The following is a 19,470-nucleotide window of genomic DNA, read 5'->3' as shown; positions in this document are numbered from 1 at the left end:
GGCGGTCCGCTGCGAGCCGCGGTGGGCTGCCGCGTTGTTCCTCCCGCACCCTTTGTTCTTGCAGGCTCAGGCCTTTGCAGTTGCGGTTCCCGCTGCCCGGCGGACTCCTCCAACACCCCCAACGCCCTGTTCTTTGCACAGGTTGTTCTCTGGCATGATGCAAGTCTCGGATCGAACTCAGTCTTCTCAGAATTAAGTCTTCGACCACCCCAAAATAGGAATCTCTAATGTCACTTTCAACCCTTTTTTGTCTTTTTCACGGCACAAAAACAATGTGTATTTGTTTTATTTTTTTTTGTTTGAATTTCTCACTAAAATTTCTTTTAAAAATATATTTTATTGATTTTTTTTAGAGAGAGAAAGAGGAGGGATAGAAACATCCATGCGACAGAGAAACACTGATAGGCTGCCCTCTGCACGCCCCCTACTGGGGGTCAAGCCCCAACCTGGGCATGTACCCTGATCAGAATCACCCGGACTTCTCAGTCCACCGGATGAAGCGCAATCACTGAGCCACACCAGCTGGGCTAAAATGTCTTATTTTCAGTGTTGTTTCCCCAGTGTCCCACCCAGTGACTTTTGTATATAATAGATGACCGAGAAATATATATTGAATAAGATTTTTAAAAAAAGAATAGGGTATTGATCCTAGAGAGAGGAAGGGAGGGAGAGAGAAACATTCATGTGAGAGCACAACTGTGAGCTGCCTCCTGCATGCCCCCTACCAGGGATCATCCTGCAGCCTCCTGGTGCACTGGACCACCACATGCCCAACCAATAAAGACCAGGGCTACATAAAGAGGATTAAAACTTTTTTTTTCCTTAATTGATTTTAGAGAGAGAGAGGAAGTGAGAAGGAGAGAGAGACAGAAACATTGATGAGAGAGAACATTGATTGGCCACCTCCTGCATGCCCCCCACTGGGGATTTGGCCCACAACCTGGGCATGTGTCCTGACTAGGAATAGAACTGAAGACCTCTCGTGCATGGGTCGATGCTAAACCATTCAGCCACACCAGCTGGACAAGAGGATTTTATGATTTGTACCTTTCACTATCGTGTAATCTGCTTTAAAGAAATACACTCAGGACCTGGCCGGTTTGGCTCAGCAGTTAGAGCATCAGCCTGCGGTCCAGAGAGACCCGGGTTCAGTTACCACTAAGGACGCGTACCTTAGTTGCAGTTTGTCCCCGGCCCTGGTTGGTCATTTGGGTGGCAGCCACTTGATGTGTCCCTTTCATGTCGATGTTTCTCTCTCTCTTCCTCCCACTCTATCTGAACAAAAACGGGAAAAATGTCCTCGGGTGAGGATAAAATAAATATATATATATCTATTTTTTTTAAATACACTCAGAAGAGGGGATGGTGAGGGAAGAGAAGAGATAAACCACAGAACTTATATGCATGTACCCGTAACCAATGGACATGGACAACAAAGCCGGGTATGGGGTGGGGGAGATGGGGAGGAGGGTGTCAATGGGAAAAAAAAAGAGAAACATCTGTAACAAAAATAATTAATAAAAAATTATAAAAAGAAATACACTGGCCAGTTTGACTCAGCAGTTAGAGTATGGGCCTGCAGACCAAAGGGTCTGAGGTTAGATTCCCAGCCAAGGGCATGTAGCTAGGTTGCAGGTTCAATTCCTGACCCAGATGGAGTCATGTGGGAGGCAACCAATTGATATTGTCTCTTTCACATCCATGTTTCTCTCGAGTGCACTTTCTCTTCCTTCCTCCCATTCACCCATCTCCCTATCCCCCAAATCCTCAGGTGAGGATTAACAAATCAAAACAAAAGACTCTTGCCCAGCCCTGGCCAGTTTGGCTCAGCAATTAGAGAGAGCATAGGCCTGGGGACCAATGAGTCATGAGTTCGATTACGGTTAAGGGCAAGTACCGGTTGTGATTGGTTCCTGGCCCTGGCTCTGATTGGGATCATGGAGGAGGCAGCCACGCAATGTGTCCCTCTCACGTTTATGTTTCTCTCTCCCTCCCACTCTGTCTGAACAAAAATGAAAAAATATCTTCAGGTGTGGCTCTGTGGATTGAGTCAGGTCCCAGTTGGATTCCTGGTCAGGGCACATGCCTGGTTTTCGGGCTTGATCCCCAATAGCAGCAGATTGATATTTCTCTCTCACATCAGTGTTTCTATCTCTCCCTCCCTCTGTCTCTAAAAAGTCAATAAAAATATATTTTAAAAAGAAATACACAATATAGCAATTTATTCTGTACCAAAATACAAAGATCTAACTCCTTTTGAATGATTCCTTAGTATTCCATTGCACATAGGTACCATTCTTTACTTAGTCTCCAATAGTGTATGTTTAGGCTGTAGCAAATTTTGCAGTTAATATGCATTTTTGCAAACTTCTTTTATTATTTCCTTAGGATATGTTTCTAGATTGTATGGAAAAGATGAATATAGATTTTTGAGATGTGAATTTAAGACATATAAAGGAAGTTTAGAAATCACTTAGTTTAATTCCTTATTTTGAGAAATGAAGTGAGATAACACAGCTATTGAAGAGCTGAATCTTGACTTCAGGTCTCCTAACTCCTAGACAAGTTTATTTATTTATTTTTGGTATGTGCCCCTAGCGGGAACCGAATCCAAGACTCTCTGGTCTGCAAACCAATGCTTCAACCGCTGAGCCAAACCAGCTAGGGCGACAATTTATTGTTTTACTTTTTCTACATACAATTGCAGTCACCCTGGAATTGATTTATGTGTAGTGTAAGGTAGGAGTCAAATTTCATGCTATAATTATTTTACTCTGTGGTATGGGATACAAGTAAATATCAAGTAATGCATGGGATAGCCCCCCACCCCCAACATGTCGCCCAATGTTTTCCTCTAGAAGTTTTAGAGTTTTAGTTCTTACCTTTAGGTCTGTGGTCCATTTGAGTTAATTGTATAGTGTGAAGTAAAAGTCAAGGCTCTTTCCCTGGCCGGTTTGACTCAGCAGTTGGAGCATCGACCTGCGGACCAGAGAGTCCCAGGTTCGGTTCCTGCTAGTGGTACATACGGGGTGGGGTGGGGGTGTGTGTGTCAAGGTCCTTTTTTCATGTGAATATCCAATTAATAGCACCATTTGTTGAAAAGACTCTCTTTTCCCCCAATAAATTTTCTTGATTCTGTACTTTCACTGAAAATTGACTAGATATACAAAGGTCTATATCAGGGTTCTCTATTCTGTTCCATTGATCGTTATGTCTATCTTGACACCAATGTGAAACCTTCTCAATTACTGTAGTTTTATAATAATTGTAAAATTGTTAAAATTAGGTAAATTTGTTTTTTTCCCCCCAAATTGTTGTGCTCTTCTAGATCCTTTGCATTTCCATTTAAATGTTATAATCTGTTTACCAATTCTGGTGTTTTGATTGCGATTTCTTTGAATATATAAATTAATTCACACATTAGAGAGCCTGTCTTAGCCTGACACCATTACCCTTGCTAGAATCATTTATTTTATTTTATTATTTATTTATTTCTTTTTCTTTATTGATTTTTAGAGAGAGAGGAAGGGAGAAGGAGAGAGAAATAGAAACATCGATGAGAGAGAACATTGATTGGCCGCCTCCTGCATGCCCCCCGCTGGGGATCGGGCCCACAACCTGGGCATGTGCTCTGACTGGGAATCAAACTGGAGACCTCTTGGTACATGGGTTGATGTTCGACCATTGAGCCACACTGGCCGGGCAGAATCATTTATTATTATTATTTATCCTCACCCAAGAACATTTTTCCATTTTTTGAGTGGGAGGGAAAGAGAGAGAAACATCGACATGAAAGGGACACATCGAGTGGTTGCCACCCGCTTGACCCAACCAGGGCCTGAGACAAACTGCAACCGAGGTACATGCCCTTAGTGGACACCGAACCCGGGTCTCTCTGGACTGCAGGCCAACACTCTAACCACTGAGCCAAACCAGCCAGGGCTGAATCATTTATTATTAATCAACAACTCTTCTGATTCTGGGCTCATTATACAACCAGAGAGGTAGTTTGTATCCTGGAAGAGAATGCATTGATCAGAAGATTGAGTGGTTGGTTTTCTGAAGATAAATTTTCCTATAAAATAATAAGCCAGAATTCTACTCATAGCATTATTTTTTGTTAACTGGATTAATATCAGTCTGCCTAGAACAATAGTGTTACTCACCCATGCTCTGATAAATCAGGGTCTCAGTTTGCAATCATGAAATTGCATCCTGAGTTGTGATGATTTCTCCAACTTTGCTGCCTTGGGGAAAGCACACATGTTCAGGTTACATCCCCCTGCCTCCTGGCCAGCTATCTTTGAGGAATGAAGACCGACTACATTCACTGACAATAGCCTAAGCACAGGTCATTTGTGCCTGTGCTGTAACTCCAGAATCCTTGCTTTAATCACCACCTATGATGCCTTTGATAAGTCAGTTGAAAATCAGAATTGGCCATTTGCAAACTCTGCCTCTTTTATTTTAATTTTTTGTTAATCTTCACTGAAGATATTTTTTCATTATAGGGAGTAGGAGGGAGGGAGGGAAGGAGGGAGGGAGGGAGGGGAGGAAGAGTGAGAGAGAGAAATATCGATGTGAGAGAGACACATCAATTGGTTGACTTCTGCACAACTTCGACAGGGGCCAGGGATCGAACCTGTAACCCAGCTATGTGCCCTTGATCACAATTGAACCTGAGACCCTTTGGTCAGCAGGCTGATGCTCTAACCACTGAGCAAAATCAGCCAGGGCAACTCTGCCTATTTTAATACAGAATTGGTTAAATTCAGAATTGGTGTCCTGAGGTCAGTCACTACATTTAAATTTCTATAGTGCTTTGGAGTTTTTATATATGCTTTTATATATGATTCATTTAATTCCCTTTCAGATATGAAATGTGCTTTTGTATGATTCATTTAATTTTATCTCTTTCTGCTCTGCCCCATCAAAATTCATATTTTCCTTACCTCCTGCTGGGCAGAACTAAGTGAGTTTTGAAAAAAGGAGGTGGAAGAGAGACGTGATCCTAATTTTCAATGATGGCATTTGCTGGTGTGTATCTTCCCAGATCTGGCTATCAGCCATGAACCTCTCTTCTTGACTTAGTAAAGAGAAGCTAACATTTTTTAAGGATGTTATGCATTGCTCCTAAAAGTTAGTACATTTGTAAATGTCTTTTCATTTTTTAATCAAATGAAGACAAGAGAAGGAAGGGTGTGGTGTTGAGGTACCTGTACAAAGAATCTTGCTGGCAGCCAGAAAGTGAGAATTAAATTCTCAGTTAAAATACCTTTGAAATTGGCCAATTTGGTTCAGCAGTTAGAGCATCGGCGGGAGAACCAAAGAGTCTCAGGTTTGATTTTGGTTAAGGGCATGTACCTCGGTTGCAGTTCATCTCCGGCCCTGGTTGGGGTCATGCAGGAGACAACCAGTCGATGTGTCTCTTTCACATCAATGTTTCTCTCCCTCCCACTCTATCTGAACACAAACAATGGAAAAATATCCTCGGGTGAGGATTAAAAAAAGAAAAGCAAAAAGAATGTCAGAGAAATAACCCTGACCGGTTTGGTTCAGCAGTTAGAGTGTCAACACACAGACCAAAGAGTCATAGGTTCAATCCCCAGTTAAGCGCACATAAGTTACTTTGGTTGTGGGTTCGATACCCAACCCTGTTGGGGTGGTGCAGGAGGCAACCAATCAATGTATTTTTCTCACATCGATGTTTCTCTCTACCTCCCTCCCTCCCTCCTACTCGACCTTAAAAAATAAAAATCAATGAAAAAAAAATTTTCAATCCTCCTCAGGTGAGGATTGAAAAAAAATTAATAAAATAAAATGTCTGAGAAATAAAATGAAGGAAATGAGTGCTTCAATCCTAGGGAAAGATGGAAGACAATAGGTGAGTTGTTGATAGAGAGAACCAATGCTGGACAGGGTATCCATAGTTATTACTCCTAAGGTGTATTCAAAGGTTCATTTGTTCATTCATTCATATAGGTAGACATTACCCTAATACAATGATGGGAATTGTGGAGCTGAGCAAAGATAAGTCAGAAGATGGTACTTGCCTTAATAGGGAAAAATGTAACATTTATAAATGGAAGTATCATTCAGTACTTACTACAGTTTCTTGGTGGGTGCTTGATACATACCAAATATTTGCTGATATTATTTGTGCCATAAGGGTGGAACAGATAAAGCTCAAGTTTGAATGGACGAAGGGTTTGACCAGTGGAGAGAACAGTAAGGGCAAAGACACTGTGGGAGGTCTACACAGGCTTTATATAGAAACATAAAATGATTTATTTCATCTGGCTGTAATGTGAAAGTCCACAGGCAAGTAGCAAGAGTAATACTTTGAAAAATAGGTTGGGACTCACTGAAACACTTATTAATTCAATTGATTTGAGAGTGTGTATATTAACTCATGTTCAGATCACCGTGACTGAGAAATTAGTATTTCCCTTATATAGGGTAGGCCCAGTTATTGTGGAATTAAATGGGAAATGGGATGGTAAGGAGGGAATGAATGGAAAGGATGATGCAAGAAGATAGAAGAAATTGAGAATGAAAGAAATTGATCAAAACTCTCTTTGTTCTTCAAAAGCAAGAATATTCTCAGGATATTTAGAAGGAAGTACCATAATTTAACATTTTTTTTTGTTAATTAGAAAACTCTAATTTGTAATATGACAAAGCAGTGAAAACAAACAACCCTCTACCTCCCTCCACCAAAACAAAACAAAACAAAACAACAACAACAACAACAACAAAAAAAAAACCCACAAAAAACAACTCCTCCTTTGGCTATTCCATGGAATAGCAGCAGCGCCATCACTTGGGACCTAGTTAGAAATGCCGATTCTCAGACCCCGAGCCAGAACCACAGATTCAGAATGTGCATTTAACATGATGCCCAGGTGACTACATACACATTACAGTCTGAGAAGCCTGCTCTAACCTACTGTACTTTATAGGGACAATATTTTGCTGGGAAGAATTTCTAGCTAGGGTGTCGCGATTCCGGAGGTCTTTCACTAGATGGCAATATCCTTTCGGCTTCCTCCAGCATCCTTTTGGGTTCCTCCTTGTGGCAACCCCTTTGTTCCAGCCCTAAATTAAGCTCAGGGTGAAGACCGGGGCCGGCCTTGAGGGGTGGGGGCGTGTCCCGGGGCGGGGCCGGGTCTGCCCAATGGGCTCTCCCGGGCGCGGGGCGGGGCTGTATTTCAGGCACTCCTCAGGCCGCAGGCGCGCTGCGCGCCCTGGGCTCAGTATGTGGCGAGTACCTTGCCACCTTTGTGTGCGCGCTGCAAGGGGGAGCAAGCTCTTAGGACCTTGGAACAGGCCTGCCGCCTTCATGTCCACTCTGCTCATCAATCAGCCCCAGTATGCTTGGCTGAAGGAGCTGGGGCTCCGTGAGGAAAACGAGGGCGTGTATAATGGAAGTTGGGGAGGCCGGGGAGAGGTATGCGGGCGTCCCGGGAAATCTCTGCGGCTTCAGTTCCCTCCGGCGGCCCGGCGGGCTCGGCTCCATCCGACTCCCCGCTGCTGCCGTAGGCGGTTTTACCGGGTGGGAAGTTTCGGCGCTCCGCAGTATAAGTTTTCTCGTGTAGGGTGCCTTAAAACATACCCCTAGATTTTAGGTCCTTGTGTGCTGTGGAGAGTCGGTTCGATGTCGTTTTGGAGCTGGCTGGAGTTAAACTTTTCATGCATACTTTAAACCTTAGGGCAGAGTTCTGCAGTCTGTAGTGAGAAATGCAACCCGCTTAACGGTGGAAATTACCTTAATTTTGTGCCTGACTGTGGTTCCTCAGATGTAACATGCGCCACAGGTAATGTTCTAGTGTATAGTTTTACTTTGTCTTCTTTTCCCATATCCTGTGGAATCTGCAAGCTCGGATTTCCTGAAATCCTGCCCTGTTTTCATTGGGCTCTGAGCTTCCTTGAGGACCCGCCTTTCCGCATTTCTTCGTTTCCAGAGCCTAACACCATGCCTGGCGCCCAGTTAGAGCTCAATAAAACGTTTTGGAAAGCTAAAGTAATTATCGCCTAGATTTTTTGAGAGTCGCATACAGGAGAAAGCTTTCGAAAGAAAATGTTACATAACATGCAACAAAACAGCATGTTGTACAGAGGAAACTCCTTTCTTTTGGTGACTGTAGGAGACGCAGGTGGTTTTAATACCCAAGGTCCCCCTTAATTGGTAATTTCCTGTTTTGTTTTGCTGTTTCCCCTCTGACATCTAATCATTAAGTTCTTGGATAAAATATTTTTTCCTGAAGACCCCCCCCCCCCTTTAAAATGGCAATGCCTTGATTTTTTTTCTTTCTAGTTGACCTTTTCAGTTTGTGTGGACACAGTTGTTTGTCCTTGGCAGTTTTATGACCAGAGGGTGGGCAGGGCAAGGATCGGTTGTTAATGGAAAAAGAGACAAAATGCCCAGTTACATTTAGACTTTTGTTAATGTACCTCATACTGTACTTAGATGACAAGGGTGGGTTTTGCAGAAAGGAGGTTCTGAATGTTTAGGTCAAAATGAAAAGCTCTGTAGAGTGGCTAATTTGTAACAGAAGTTAAGGTTCCGAGTTTGGATATTGTATCTTAGCCTTCCCCACCCTCCATCTCCAATTTGGTCTGTTCCCCCAGTTTGGATGGGATTACATTTTCTATATATGGTAGTCAGTGGTTATCTTTTTGTTTTTAGGTTATCACGACCTATTGTCCTGCTAACAATGAGCCAATAGCAAGAGTCCGACAGGTAAGTACTTTTTTTGTTTGTTTGTTTGTTTGTGGTACATGACTGGATCGGGAACCGAACCCGGGACTTTCTGGTCTGCAGGTTGACACTCAACTGCTGAGCCAAACTGTCCAGGGCGGTAAGTATTAAAAAAAAAAAAAAAAATCCTCACCCGAGGATATCTTTCCATTGATTTTTAGAGAGCGTGGAAGGCAGAGAGGGAGAAAGAGAGAGAGAAAAATCCACATGGGAGAGACACATTGATTTGTTGCCTCCTGCATGACCCTGACCAGGGTCAGGGATCAAACATGCAACCCAGGTGTGTGCCCTTGATTGGGACCCTTGGGTCCGAAGGCCTATGCTCTAAAGGTGGAGCCACACCTGCCAGGGCAGTACTTTTATTTTTTCATTCAAACAGCCTACAAAGAGTGGGCGTGATCAAGAGCAATACAAAATTACAAAGTCAAAGAACAATGTTTCTCTTTCATTGACATTTCAGGACTTCTGGGAGAGACTGTCCACTCTTTGAGTGGAAGTTTGTGTGCCCTAGAAAAGGTGAATTATAAAGAGAAGGGGGATCCCTTTAAGGCCTTACTTCTGAATCACCTGGGGACTTCTAAAATGAAGGTACTCACCTCTTAAGTTGGGGTTGGATCCCAAGGCTCTGATATTCTAATACACCTCAGGTGTTGTTTCCAGATGAGGCTAACGGACCTTGCTTTGAGAAGCAAGATTTTAAAAAGCACAGTTAGATTCTACCTGTCTTACTGGGCTGCAGTGAGTTCTTGGAAGCATGGACTTTGAAAAGCATTCCAAACCACCCATCTTAGGGTCACTCAGAGATTTCTAATTCTTTTCCAAAATAATCTGTGTGTTCTTAGGAGATCAGCATTTCCCTTTCCTTTCCCCTTTGTCTAACCCTAATTCTTTTTTTGTTATTTACACCCCCCTTAATTCTTAATTTAGGCTAGTGTGGCTGACTATGAAGAAACTGTAAAGAAAGCAAGAGAAGCATGGAGAATCTGGGCAGATGTAAGTATGGAGGCCATGGCTATTTACTGTAATTGCAATGAAAGAAGGAAACATTTGATGAGCAGGTCAGTGCCTTCTTGCTGAAACGGGAGCTCTTTGTGGGCTGTGATAATCTCTGCTATAGTTTTAGAATAATGCTTTTTACATATTAGGCTTTCAGTATTAATGGATAATTTAAAAAAATATTTGTATTGATTTTTAGAGGAAGGGAGAGAGAGACAAAGAGAGACAAAGAAAGAGAGAAAGAGAAACATCTATCGGTTACCTCCTGCACACACCCCACTGAGGATCGAACCCGAAACCTTCAGGGTATGTGCCCTGACCAGGAATCAAGGACCCGCCACCTTCTGGTGCATGGGATGATGCTCCAACCAACTGAGCCACACAGGCCAAGGCACCAATGGGTACTTTTAAATGGATTAAAACTCTTACCGATAGTCCTCCCTGGCTGGTGTGACTCAGTTGGGTGGGCCTGGTCCCATGCACTGAAAGGTTGCAGGTTTGATTTCCAGTGAGGGCACGTGCCCGGGTTGCGATCCCCAGTAGTGGGCATGCAGGAGGCAGCTGATCGATGTCTTGCTCTGACATCTATGTTTCTCTCTCTTCCTCTCCCTTCCTCTCTCTGTAAAAATCAATAAAAAAAATAGAACCCTTACTGATGTAGCATAAATTCACTGTATTGAAGGGCAAGGAATATCTATATTAAAAATACCCATTTGCTGCTTCTCCCTCCCCACCAGCTTTATGGGGGTGAGGGGGGGTATCTCAGAAATACGTCCACGGTTCTGGTTCACAGGGCAGTGCTGGCAGCTCTTTCAAAGGGCAGGGCTGGGCTCTTCAACCATCTCATCAGACTTCCAGGCGGGTTCTGCTTCCTCTGGCTCCGCCTCCATCGGGTCATGTGAGCAAGTGTAGGGATTGTGATTGGAGTTTGCCCCACTTAGCTGTCACTAGATGAGGGTCAGGCTCTGGAGGAGGGGAGAGTAAAGGGCAGGGTTAGCCTGGATTTCCCAATCCTCCCTCACCTCACCCTGAATATCCCTTTTGGTCTGCCACCAAAAATTCTAGGCCTGAGGCTGTAGGGCTCACCTGGGGTTAACCCAGCTCTACCCCTGGGGATATTACTTCACCTCAGTGTGTTTTGTCATGTTAAAAGGGGAGACTGTGTGTGCGCACTTCCTGGGTTATCACGAGGGTAAAATGAGTTAATCATGTAAAATGCTTACTGGAGAGCTTGGCACATGCAAATCTCAGTACCTGCCAGTGATAAAACCACGTGCCTCTAGTTTTGGGACTGCTGAGCCAAGCATTTTCGCTGAGCCAATGATTGCTAGGGGGTCTTGGGGAGGGGCAGACGCTCTGGGAGAGCCCTGGGTTGGATGCAGCATTGTTGTTTGCTAAGAGACTGTCTGTGCAAAACACAAGGAACATTTTTCCTCTACTTTAACTGTGGCCGTAAATTAGGCTGAGGGCGCCATTGTACACAATCAAGAATGTGCCTATGCAGGAAAACACCACTTCCAAAAGTGAGTAGTGCGCTAAGTAAAGTTCACCCCACCTGGGTGGAGAGTAGAGTCCAGAGCCCTGTCACTTACTGTAACGTTTTAAAAATAACTTACCATTTTTCTTTCTGGTCATAAAATTAATGCATATTCCCTACTTTAAAAAAAATTTGGGCCCTGGCCGGTTTGGCTCAGCGGTTAGAGCGTCGGCCTGCGGTCTGGAGAGACCCGGGTTCGGTTCCCGCTAAGGGCACGTACCTCAGTTGCAGTTTGTCCCCGGCCCTGGTTGGTCGTGCGGGTGGCAGCCACTCGATGTGTCCCTTCACATCGATGTTTCTCTCCTCTCTCTCTGTTCTTCTCTCTCCCTCCCACTCTACCTGAACAAAAAATGGAAAAATGTCCTCTGGTGAGGATAAAAAAAAAAAAAAAAAAAAATTTGGATGATGCAGTAAACAGGATAATCAAATTTAATCCCCTTCCTTTCTCAATATAGAATGCATATTGAGTTATGTTTTGGTGCATTTCCTTCCAGTCTTTTATGTGTTTGTTTCATAGTTGTGATTATTATACATACATGCATATATATATGGTGTTTAAAATTTTGTGGCCTGTGATTGCAGTGTATACCAGCCTAAAATCACTGCATAATTTTTTTTTTTTTTTTTTTGGTGATACATGCTCCTAGCAGGAACCGAACCCAGGACTCTCTGCTCTGCAGGCCAATGCTCAACCTCTGAGCCAAACTGGCCAGGGCTTTTTTTTTTTTAATTGCTGCATAATTTTTAAACATTATTATTTTCTTGTATGTATACTATATTTTTTGTTATTTTTCTTTTCTTTTTTTTTTCTTTTTCTCTTGATTAATTTTTGTTACAGATGTTTCTCCTTTTCCCCCCACTGATTCCCCCCTCCCCCTCCCTCCCCGCCCTGTCCCCAGCTTCGTTGTCCATGTCCACTGTTCATGCATACATGCATATAAGTTCTGTGGTTTATCTCTCCCCCACCACGCCCTCTTCTGGGGATTGTCAGTCTGTACCCCACTTCCACGTCTCTGGGAGTACCCCATTCCTCAAACTGTTATGTTCATTATATTCCACAAATAAGTGAGATCATATGATACTTGTCTTTCTCTGTTTGGCTTGTTTCACTTAGGATGATACTTTCCAGGTCCCTCCATGTGGTCTCAAAGGATAAGAGATCTTTCTTTCTTACAGCTGCGTAGTACTCCATTGTGTATATGTACCACTGCTTTTTTGTCCATTCGTCTACTGATGGACACTTGGACTGTTTCCAGATCTTAGCTATTGTAAATAGCACTGCTACAAACATGGGGGTACATATATTCTTTGTGATTGGTGTTTCAGGCTTCTTAGGGTATATTCCTAGAAGTGGGATCACTGGGTCAAATGAAAGTTCAATTTATAATTTTCTGAGGTGACACCATATTGTTTTCCATAGCGGCTGCACCAGTCTGCATTCCCACCAGCAGTGTATTAGAGTCCCCTTTTCTCCACACCCTCGCCAACACTTGTTTGATGATTTGTTGATGGCGGCCATTCTGACAGGTGTGAAGTGATACCTCATTGTTGTTTTAATTTGCATCTCTCTGATGATTAGTGATGATGAACATTTCTTCATATGTCTCTTGGCCATTTGTATGTCCTGTTTGGAGAGGTGTCTATTTAGTTCCTCTGCCCATTTTTTAATTGGGTTCTTTGTCTTCCTTTTGTGGAGTTGTATGAGCACTCTATATATATTGGAAATTAACCCCTTATCTGATATATCATTGGCAATTATGCTCTCCCATACAGTGGGTAACCTTTCTGTTTTGATGATTGTATCTTTCGCTATGCAGAAGCTTTTGAGTTTGATGTAGTCCCATGTGTTCATTTTTTCCTTTGTTTCTGTTGTCTTAGGTGATGTATCAGTAAACATTCTGCTGCGTATGATGTCTGAAATTTTGTTGCCTACATTTTCTTCTAGGATTTTTATGGATTCATGAGTCACATTTAAGTCTTTTATCCATTTTGAGTTTATTTTTGTGTATAGTGTAAGTTGATGGTCTAGTTTCATTTTTCTGCATGTAGCTGTCCAATTTTCCCAATACCATTTATTAAAGAGGCTGTCCTTACTCCACTGTATGCTCTTGCCACCTTTGTCAAATATTAATTGAGCATATTGTCTTGGATCCATTTCTGGGTTCTCTGTTCTGTTCCACTGGTTTATATGCCTGTTCTTGTGCCAGTACCAGGCTGTTTTGATTACAGTGGCTTTGTAGTATAACCTGAAATCTGGAAATTTGATCCCTTCAACTTTGTTCTTCTTTTTCAAGATTGCTGTGGCTTTTCGAGGTCTTTTTTGGTTCCGTATGAACTTTTGAAGTACTTGTTCTAATTCTGTGAAGTATGCCGTTGGTATTTTGATGGAGATTGCATTCAATCTATAGATTGCTTTGGGTAATATGGACATTTTAATGATGTTAATTCTTCCAATCCATGAACAGGGTATGTGCTTTCACTTTTTTATATCTTCCTTTGTCGAAGGCTTTTTTGGCATCTATTGATATGATCGTGTGTTTTTTATTCTTCATTTTATTTATGTGGTGTATCACGTTTATTGATTTGTGAATATTGTACCAGCCTTGCATTCCTGGGATGAATCCCACTTGGTCATGGTGGATCATTTTTTTTTTGGTGTATTGCTGGATCCGATTTGCTAGTATTTTGTTCAGGATTTTGGCATCTATGTTCATCAGGGATATTGGCCTGTAGTTTTCTTTCTTTGTAGTGTTTTTTTCTGGTTTTGGAATTAGAATTATACTGGCTTCATAAAACGAGTTTGGAAGTCTTCCTCCTTCTTGAATTTTTTGAAATAGTTTGAGGAGAATGGGTATTAGTTCTTCTTTGAATGTTCAGTAAAACTCCCCCTGAAGCCATCCGGGACTGGGCTTTTGTTTGCTGGGAGAGTCTTGATTGCATCTTCAATTTCTTCTGTTGTTATTGGTCTGTTCAAGGTTTCTATCTCTTCCTGGTCCAGTTTTGGGAGACTATGTGTTTCTAGAAATTTGTCCATTTCGCTTAGATTGTTGAATTTGTTGCCATATAATTGTTCATAGTAGTTGTTAACAATCTTTTGTATTTCTGTGGTGTCAGTTGTTACTTCTCCTCTTTCATTTCTGATTTTGTGTATTTGGGTTCTCTCTCTTTGTTTCTTGGTGAGTCTAGCTAAGGGTCCATCAATCTTGTTTATCTTTTAAAAAACCAGCTCTTTGTTTCATTGATCCTTGGAATTATTTTTTTGGACTCTATGTCGTTTATTTCTGCTCTGATCTTTACTATTTCCTTCCTTCTACTTGCTCTGGGGTTTTCTTTTTGTTTGCTCTGTAGTTCTTTATGTTGTGAGGTTAGATAGTCTATTAGAGATTTTTCTTGTTTTTTGAGGTAGGCCTGTAGTGCTATGAACTTCCCTCTCAGAACTGCTTTTGCTGCATCCCATAGATTTTGTATTGTTGTGTCTTCATTTTCATTGGTTTCCAGGAAGTTTTTGATTTCTTCCTTGATCTCCTTGGTGACCCATTCATTGTTTAATAACATGCTATTTAGCTTCCATGTGTTCAAATGTCTTTGTATGTTCTTCTTGCAATTGATTTCTAGTTTCATGCCATTGTGATCTGAGAAGATGCTTGATATGATTTCAGTCTTCTTGAACTTGTAGAGACTTAGTTTGTGCCCTAACTTGTGGTCTGTCTTTGAGAATGTCCCATGTGCACTTGAGAAGAATGTGAATTCTGTAGTTTTGGGGTGTAATTCTCTGTAAATATCTATTAAATCCATTTGGTCTAGAGCCTCTGTTTCCTTGCTAATTTTTTGTCTAGAGGATCTATCCAGTGATGTCAGCAGGGTGTTGAAGTCCCCTGCTATGATTGTATTACTATCGATTTCTCCTTGGAAGTCCTCCAGAAGATTTTTAATATATTTTGGTGCTCCTATATTGGGTGCACATATGTTTATCAAGGTTATATCTTCCTGTTGGATAGATCCTTTCAATATTATATAGTGGTCTTCTCTGTCTCTAGTCATGGCCCTCATTTTGAAATCTATTTTATCAGATATGAGTATTGCTACCCCAGCTTTTTTTCCCTTTCCGTTTGCTTGGAAGATTTTTTTTCATCCCTTCACTTTCAATCTATGTGAGTCTTTTGTTGTGAGGTGGGTTTCTGGTAAACAACATATAGATGAGTCATGCTTTCTTATCCAATCAGCTACTCTGTGTCTTTTTATGGGAGCATTCAATCCATTTACATTTAAGGTGATTATTGATATGTACTTATTTATTGCCATTTTTGTTTAGTGTGGTTCTATTTTTCTTACCATTTCTCCTGCTAATTACAGCAGTCCTTTTAACATTTCTTGCAGTGCTGGTTTGGTGCTAATGTATTCCCTTAGCCTTTTTTTGTCTGGGAAGCTCTTTATTTGACCTTCTATTTTGACTGATAGCCTTGCTGGGTAGAGTAGTCTTGGATTCAGATCCTTGTTTTTCATGACCTTGATTACTTCATGCCATTCCCTTCTGGCCTGTAGTGTTTATTGTGAGAAGTCAGCTGAGAGCCTTATGGGGTTTTCTTTGTAGGTAACTACTGCTTATCTTGCTGCTTTAAGATTCTTTGTCTTTAATTTTTGGCAGTTTGATTACTATGTGTCTTGGTGTGGGCCTGTTTGTGTTCTTCTTACTTGGGGCTCTCTGTGCTTCTTGAACTTGAATGCCTTCTTCCTTCACCAAATTAGGAAAGTTTTCTGTCACTATTTCTTTGAATATATTCTCTAACCCTTGCTCATTTTCTTCTTCGGGGACTCCTATGATGAGAATATTATTACGTTTCCAGTTGTCCCACAGTTCTCCTTAGCTGTCTTCCTGTTTTTTAATCGTTTTTTCCTTTTGGTTTTCTGATTGGTTGATTTTTTTTCTACCCTGTCTCCTGAAAATTCACTGATCCAGTCCTCAGCTTCCTCTACTCTGCTTTTTAGACCTTCCAATGTGTTTTTCATTTCTGATATGTCATTTTTTATCTCTTCTTGGTGGTTTTTAATTTCCAATTGGCTTGTTTTCAGCATCTCTATGTCCTTACACATGCTGTTGAGCTTCCTCAAGATCATGGCTCTGAGTTCTAGTTCTGTTAACTTGCTTAACTGCACCTCATTTATCTCATCTTTGGTTGAGGTCTCTTGTTCTTTCATTTGGCATTTGTTTCTGTTTTTCACCATTTTGGCTATCACAGTGGGCTTTGGAGTTTGCCAAATTTTCCCAATGGGTGTTGGTGTTCTGCTGTTTGTGGCTTCCTCTCCTGGGTTTGGATGAGGCAGGGAGGACCCACTTTAAACAGCACTGTCAAGTCTTAACTTTCCTGGTTAGAGTTGCTAGCCCAGGGAATGGTAGTTATCCTCTAGCTTTTTTGCCTGGAGGCTATTAGTCACCTGAAGAACCTTGGTTTCTGAGTTGACTGAAAAACTCCCTTAGGTGCTCAGTGTAAGAGGATTTCCCAAGGGTGGGGCAGATGCTGGTTGTTAATGGGCCTCAATTAGGATTTCAGTGGCCACCAGGTGGGGATGAATCTCCTAGGGAGGGGCCACCGCCTGTCCCCAGGGGAGCTGGGAAGGCATAAGATGAACACTGTCCTGAGTGGCTGCACTCAGCAAAAGGTCTGAGCGCCCTCCAAATCCCGAGTGTCCCCACACAGTTCCAGTCCAGTCTGTCCTCCCTCTGCTGGAGCCCAAAGTGAGTGGCTGCTGCCAATTTAGCCTCTGTCCGGACTCTGCGTCTTGGAGCCGCCTGGGACTTTTTTTTTTTTTTTTTATCCTCACCTGAGGACACTCTTCCATTTTTTATCCAGATAGAGTGGGAAGGAGAGAGAGGAAGAGAGAGAAACATCGATGTGAAAGGGACACATTGAGTGGCCGCCACCCACACGACCCAACCAAGACCAGGGACAAACTGCAGCCAAGGTACATGCCCTCAGCAGGAACCGAACCCGGTCTCTGTGGACCACAGGTTGATGCTCTACCGCTGAGCCAAACTGGCCAGGGCCCCCCTGGGACTTTTAACCCGAGGGCACTGCTCCCAGCCAAGCGGCACCAGCCGAGTGCGTAGCACCCAGCTGAGTTTGCAGGACTCAGCCGAGGGCGTAGCACCCAGCTGAGGGTGCAGCTTCCAGCCGAGTCTTCTGGTCCCAGCTGAGTCTGCTGGTCCCAGCCCAGGCCGCTGCGGACCGTGGGCTCCCGGCCCCCTCTCTCATCCTCGCAAGCCTACCAAGATTGAATCAGTGTCCCTGGTTATGTGGTTCTCCAGGCTGCCTTTCGGTTGCCCCTTCCTGATGATTTGTCTTTATTTTCGTTGTAATTCTAGTTTGGTCCTGGGAGATGGTCTGTGTAGCTCCATTCACTCCGCCGCCATTTTTTCCCCCTCTTTATGTTATTTTTTAAATACATGTTTTTATTGATTTCAGAGAATGGAAGGGAGAACCTGCACGCCCCCTGCTGGAGATCGAGCCCATAACCTTGGCATGTGCCCTGAATGGGAATCAAAGCAGTGACCTCCTGGTGTCTGGACTATGCTCAACCACTGAGTCTCACTGGCCAGGCCTTTTTGTTTTGTTTTGCTTTATTAATAGACTTAGCCCTCTTGGGTAGCTCAGTTGGTTAGAGCGTCGTCTGGACATGCCAAGGTTTCGTGTTCGATCTAGGGTCGGGGCACATAGAAGAAAAACAACCAATGAATGCATAAATAAGTAGAACGACACATTGACGTTTCTCTCTCCTTTCTCCTCTCTCTGAAATCAATAAATAAAAAAATTCAAAACAATCAATAGACTTATTTTTTAGAGCAGTTTTAGGTTTATAGTGTAGGGGAGGAAAAAAATTTCCCTTCTTCAATTCTAGGTACTGTGTCTGGTCTAATAATTAAATTGTCAAAAGACAGATTAACAGAATAACAGATTTTAGTTCTGTATATACAGGGCCCCTCGAAGATGTGAAACGTGGAGGCAGCCAGGTAACTTATAGCCTCCTGAGGGAAGGGAATGAATAGGGATCTGGGGCTTTAAACAAATGTTCGCCCTGCTATGAAGATAAATCTCTCACATACAGAAAGTTATATCTGGTAATGGCCCTCTTCCTGACACAGGCCCCCCTTTCTAAGTTCTTCTAGGAAGTTAAGGGGGAGGTGAGATGCTTTTCCAGAGTCTGCTGGGTCTTGAGTGCCTTCAGCACAAAGTAATCCACATGGCCTGGCCGGTGTGGCTCAGTGGTTGAGCGTCGACCCATGCATGCGTCAAGAGGTCACTGGTTCGATTCCTGGTCAGGGCACATGCCCAGGTTGGGTGTCCAATCCCCAGTGGGGAGCATATAGGAGAAGGCCGGTCGATGTTCTCTCTCATCAGTATTTCTCTCTCTCCCTTCCTTTCTCTCTAAAAATCAATAAAGAAAAAAAAAGAGTAATCCACATGTTAGTGTGGTCCATTCTGTTGACTTGTTCTGAGCCTTCTTAACAGAAAGATGAGCAGAAAGTACAGGGTTCTTTCTCTCCTTGTTCCCCCATCACTCTTAGGAAGTTTATTAACATGTTGCATTTATGTGGTACATTTCTTGAAATTAGTCAATCAATATTGATATGTTATCATTAAAAATACAAAGTCTGTCATTTATATTAGGATTTCACTTTTTGTATACACTGTGTTTTTTAAAAATCTTCACCCAAGGATATTTTTCCAGTGATCTTTAGATAGACTGGGAGGGAGGGAGAAAGAAAGAAACATTGACTGGTTGCCTCCCACACGACCCCAACCAGGGCCGGGGACAAACCGCAGCCAAGGTACATGCCCTTTGACCGGAATCAAACCCAAGACTCTTCGGTCTGCGGACCGAGACGCACTAAGTGCTGAGCCAAACCGACCAGGGCTGTATACACTGTTTTGAATGCTAGTGAAACATCTGACTAGAAACATCTATTGTGTGTGTGTATTTACCCAGGGTGACTATAGTCGTACATGAGAAGGGAGTCAGTGTGAATTCAGGGTCGTCTTCTGAACCTGTCTTTGCTCTAGGGGGTGACGGCTGACTTTGTGACTTCTATCTTTAATACTGGGCTGTACTGGTGGTGGTTTTTCTTTTTTTAGAGAGAAAGGAAGGGAGAGGGAGGGAGAGATAGAAGCATCGATGGGAG

General features: G+C 42.7%; 1 protein-coding gene across 1 annotated transcript in view; it reads left to right on the top strand.

Annotated features, from left to right (window-relative positions):
* The first annotated feature begins 7,247 nt into the window (after positions 1 to 7,247).
* ALDH7A1 (aldehyde dehydrogenase 7 family member A1) overlaps positions 7,248 to 19,470 on the top strand; it is a 45,090-nt gene continuing 32,867 nt past the window's right edge. The window contains exons 1-3 of the mRNA XM_036279405.1: positions 7,248 to 7,450; positions 8,690 to 8,743; positions 9,689 to 9,754. Of these exons, the coding sequence (XP_036135298.1) occupies positions 7,259 to 7,450; positions 8,690 to 8,743; positions 9,689 to 9,754 (312 nt within the window). The 5' untranslated portion in view covers positions 7,248 to 7,258. The remainder of the gene's footprint in view (positions 7,451 to 8,689; positions 8,744 to 9,688; positions 9,755 to 19,470) is intronic.

The sequence above is a fragment of the Molossus molossus genome, unplaced genomic scaffold, assembly GCF_014108415.1.
Source record: "Molossus molossus isolate mMolMol1 unplaced genomic scaffold, mMolMol1.p scaffold_m16_p_3, whole genome shotgun sequence".
NCBI classification, from domain to species: domain Eukaryota; kingdom Metazoa; phylum Chordata; class Mammalia; order Chiroptera; family Molossidae; genus Molossus; species Molossus molossus.
Note: the sequence above shows the minus strand (reverse complement) of the source record. Positions and strands in the feature narration are given on the sequence as shown.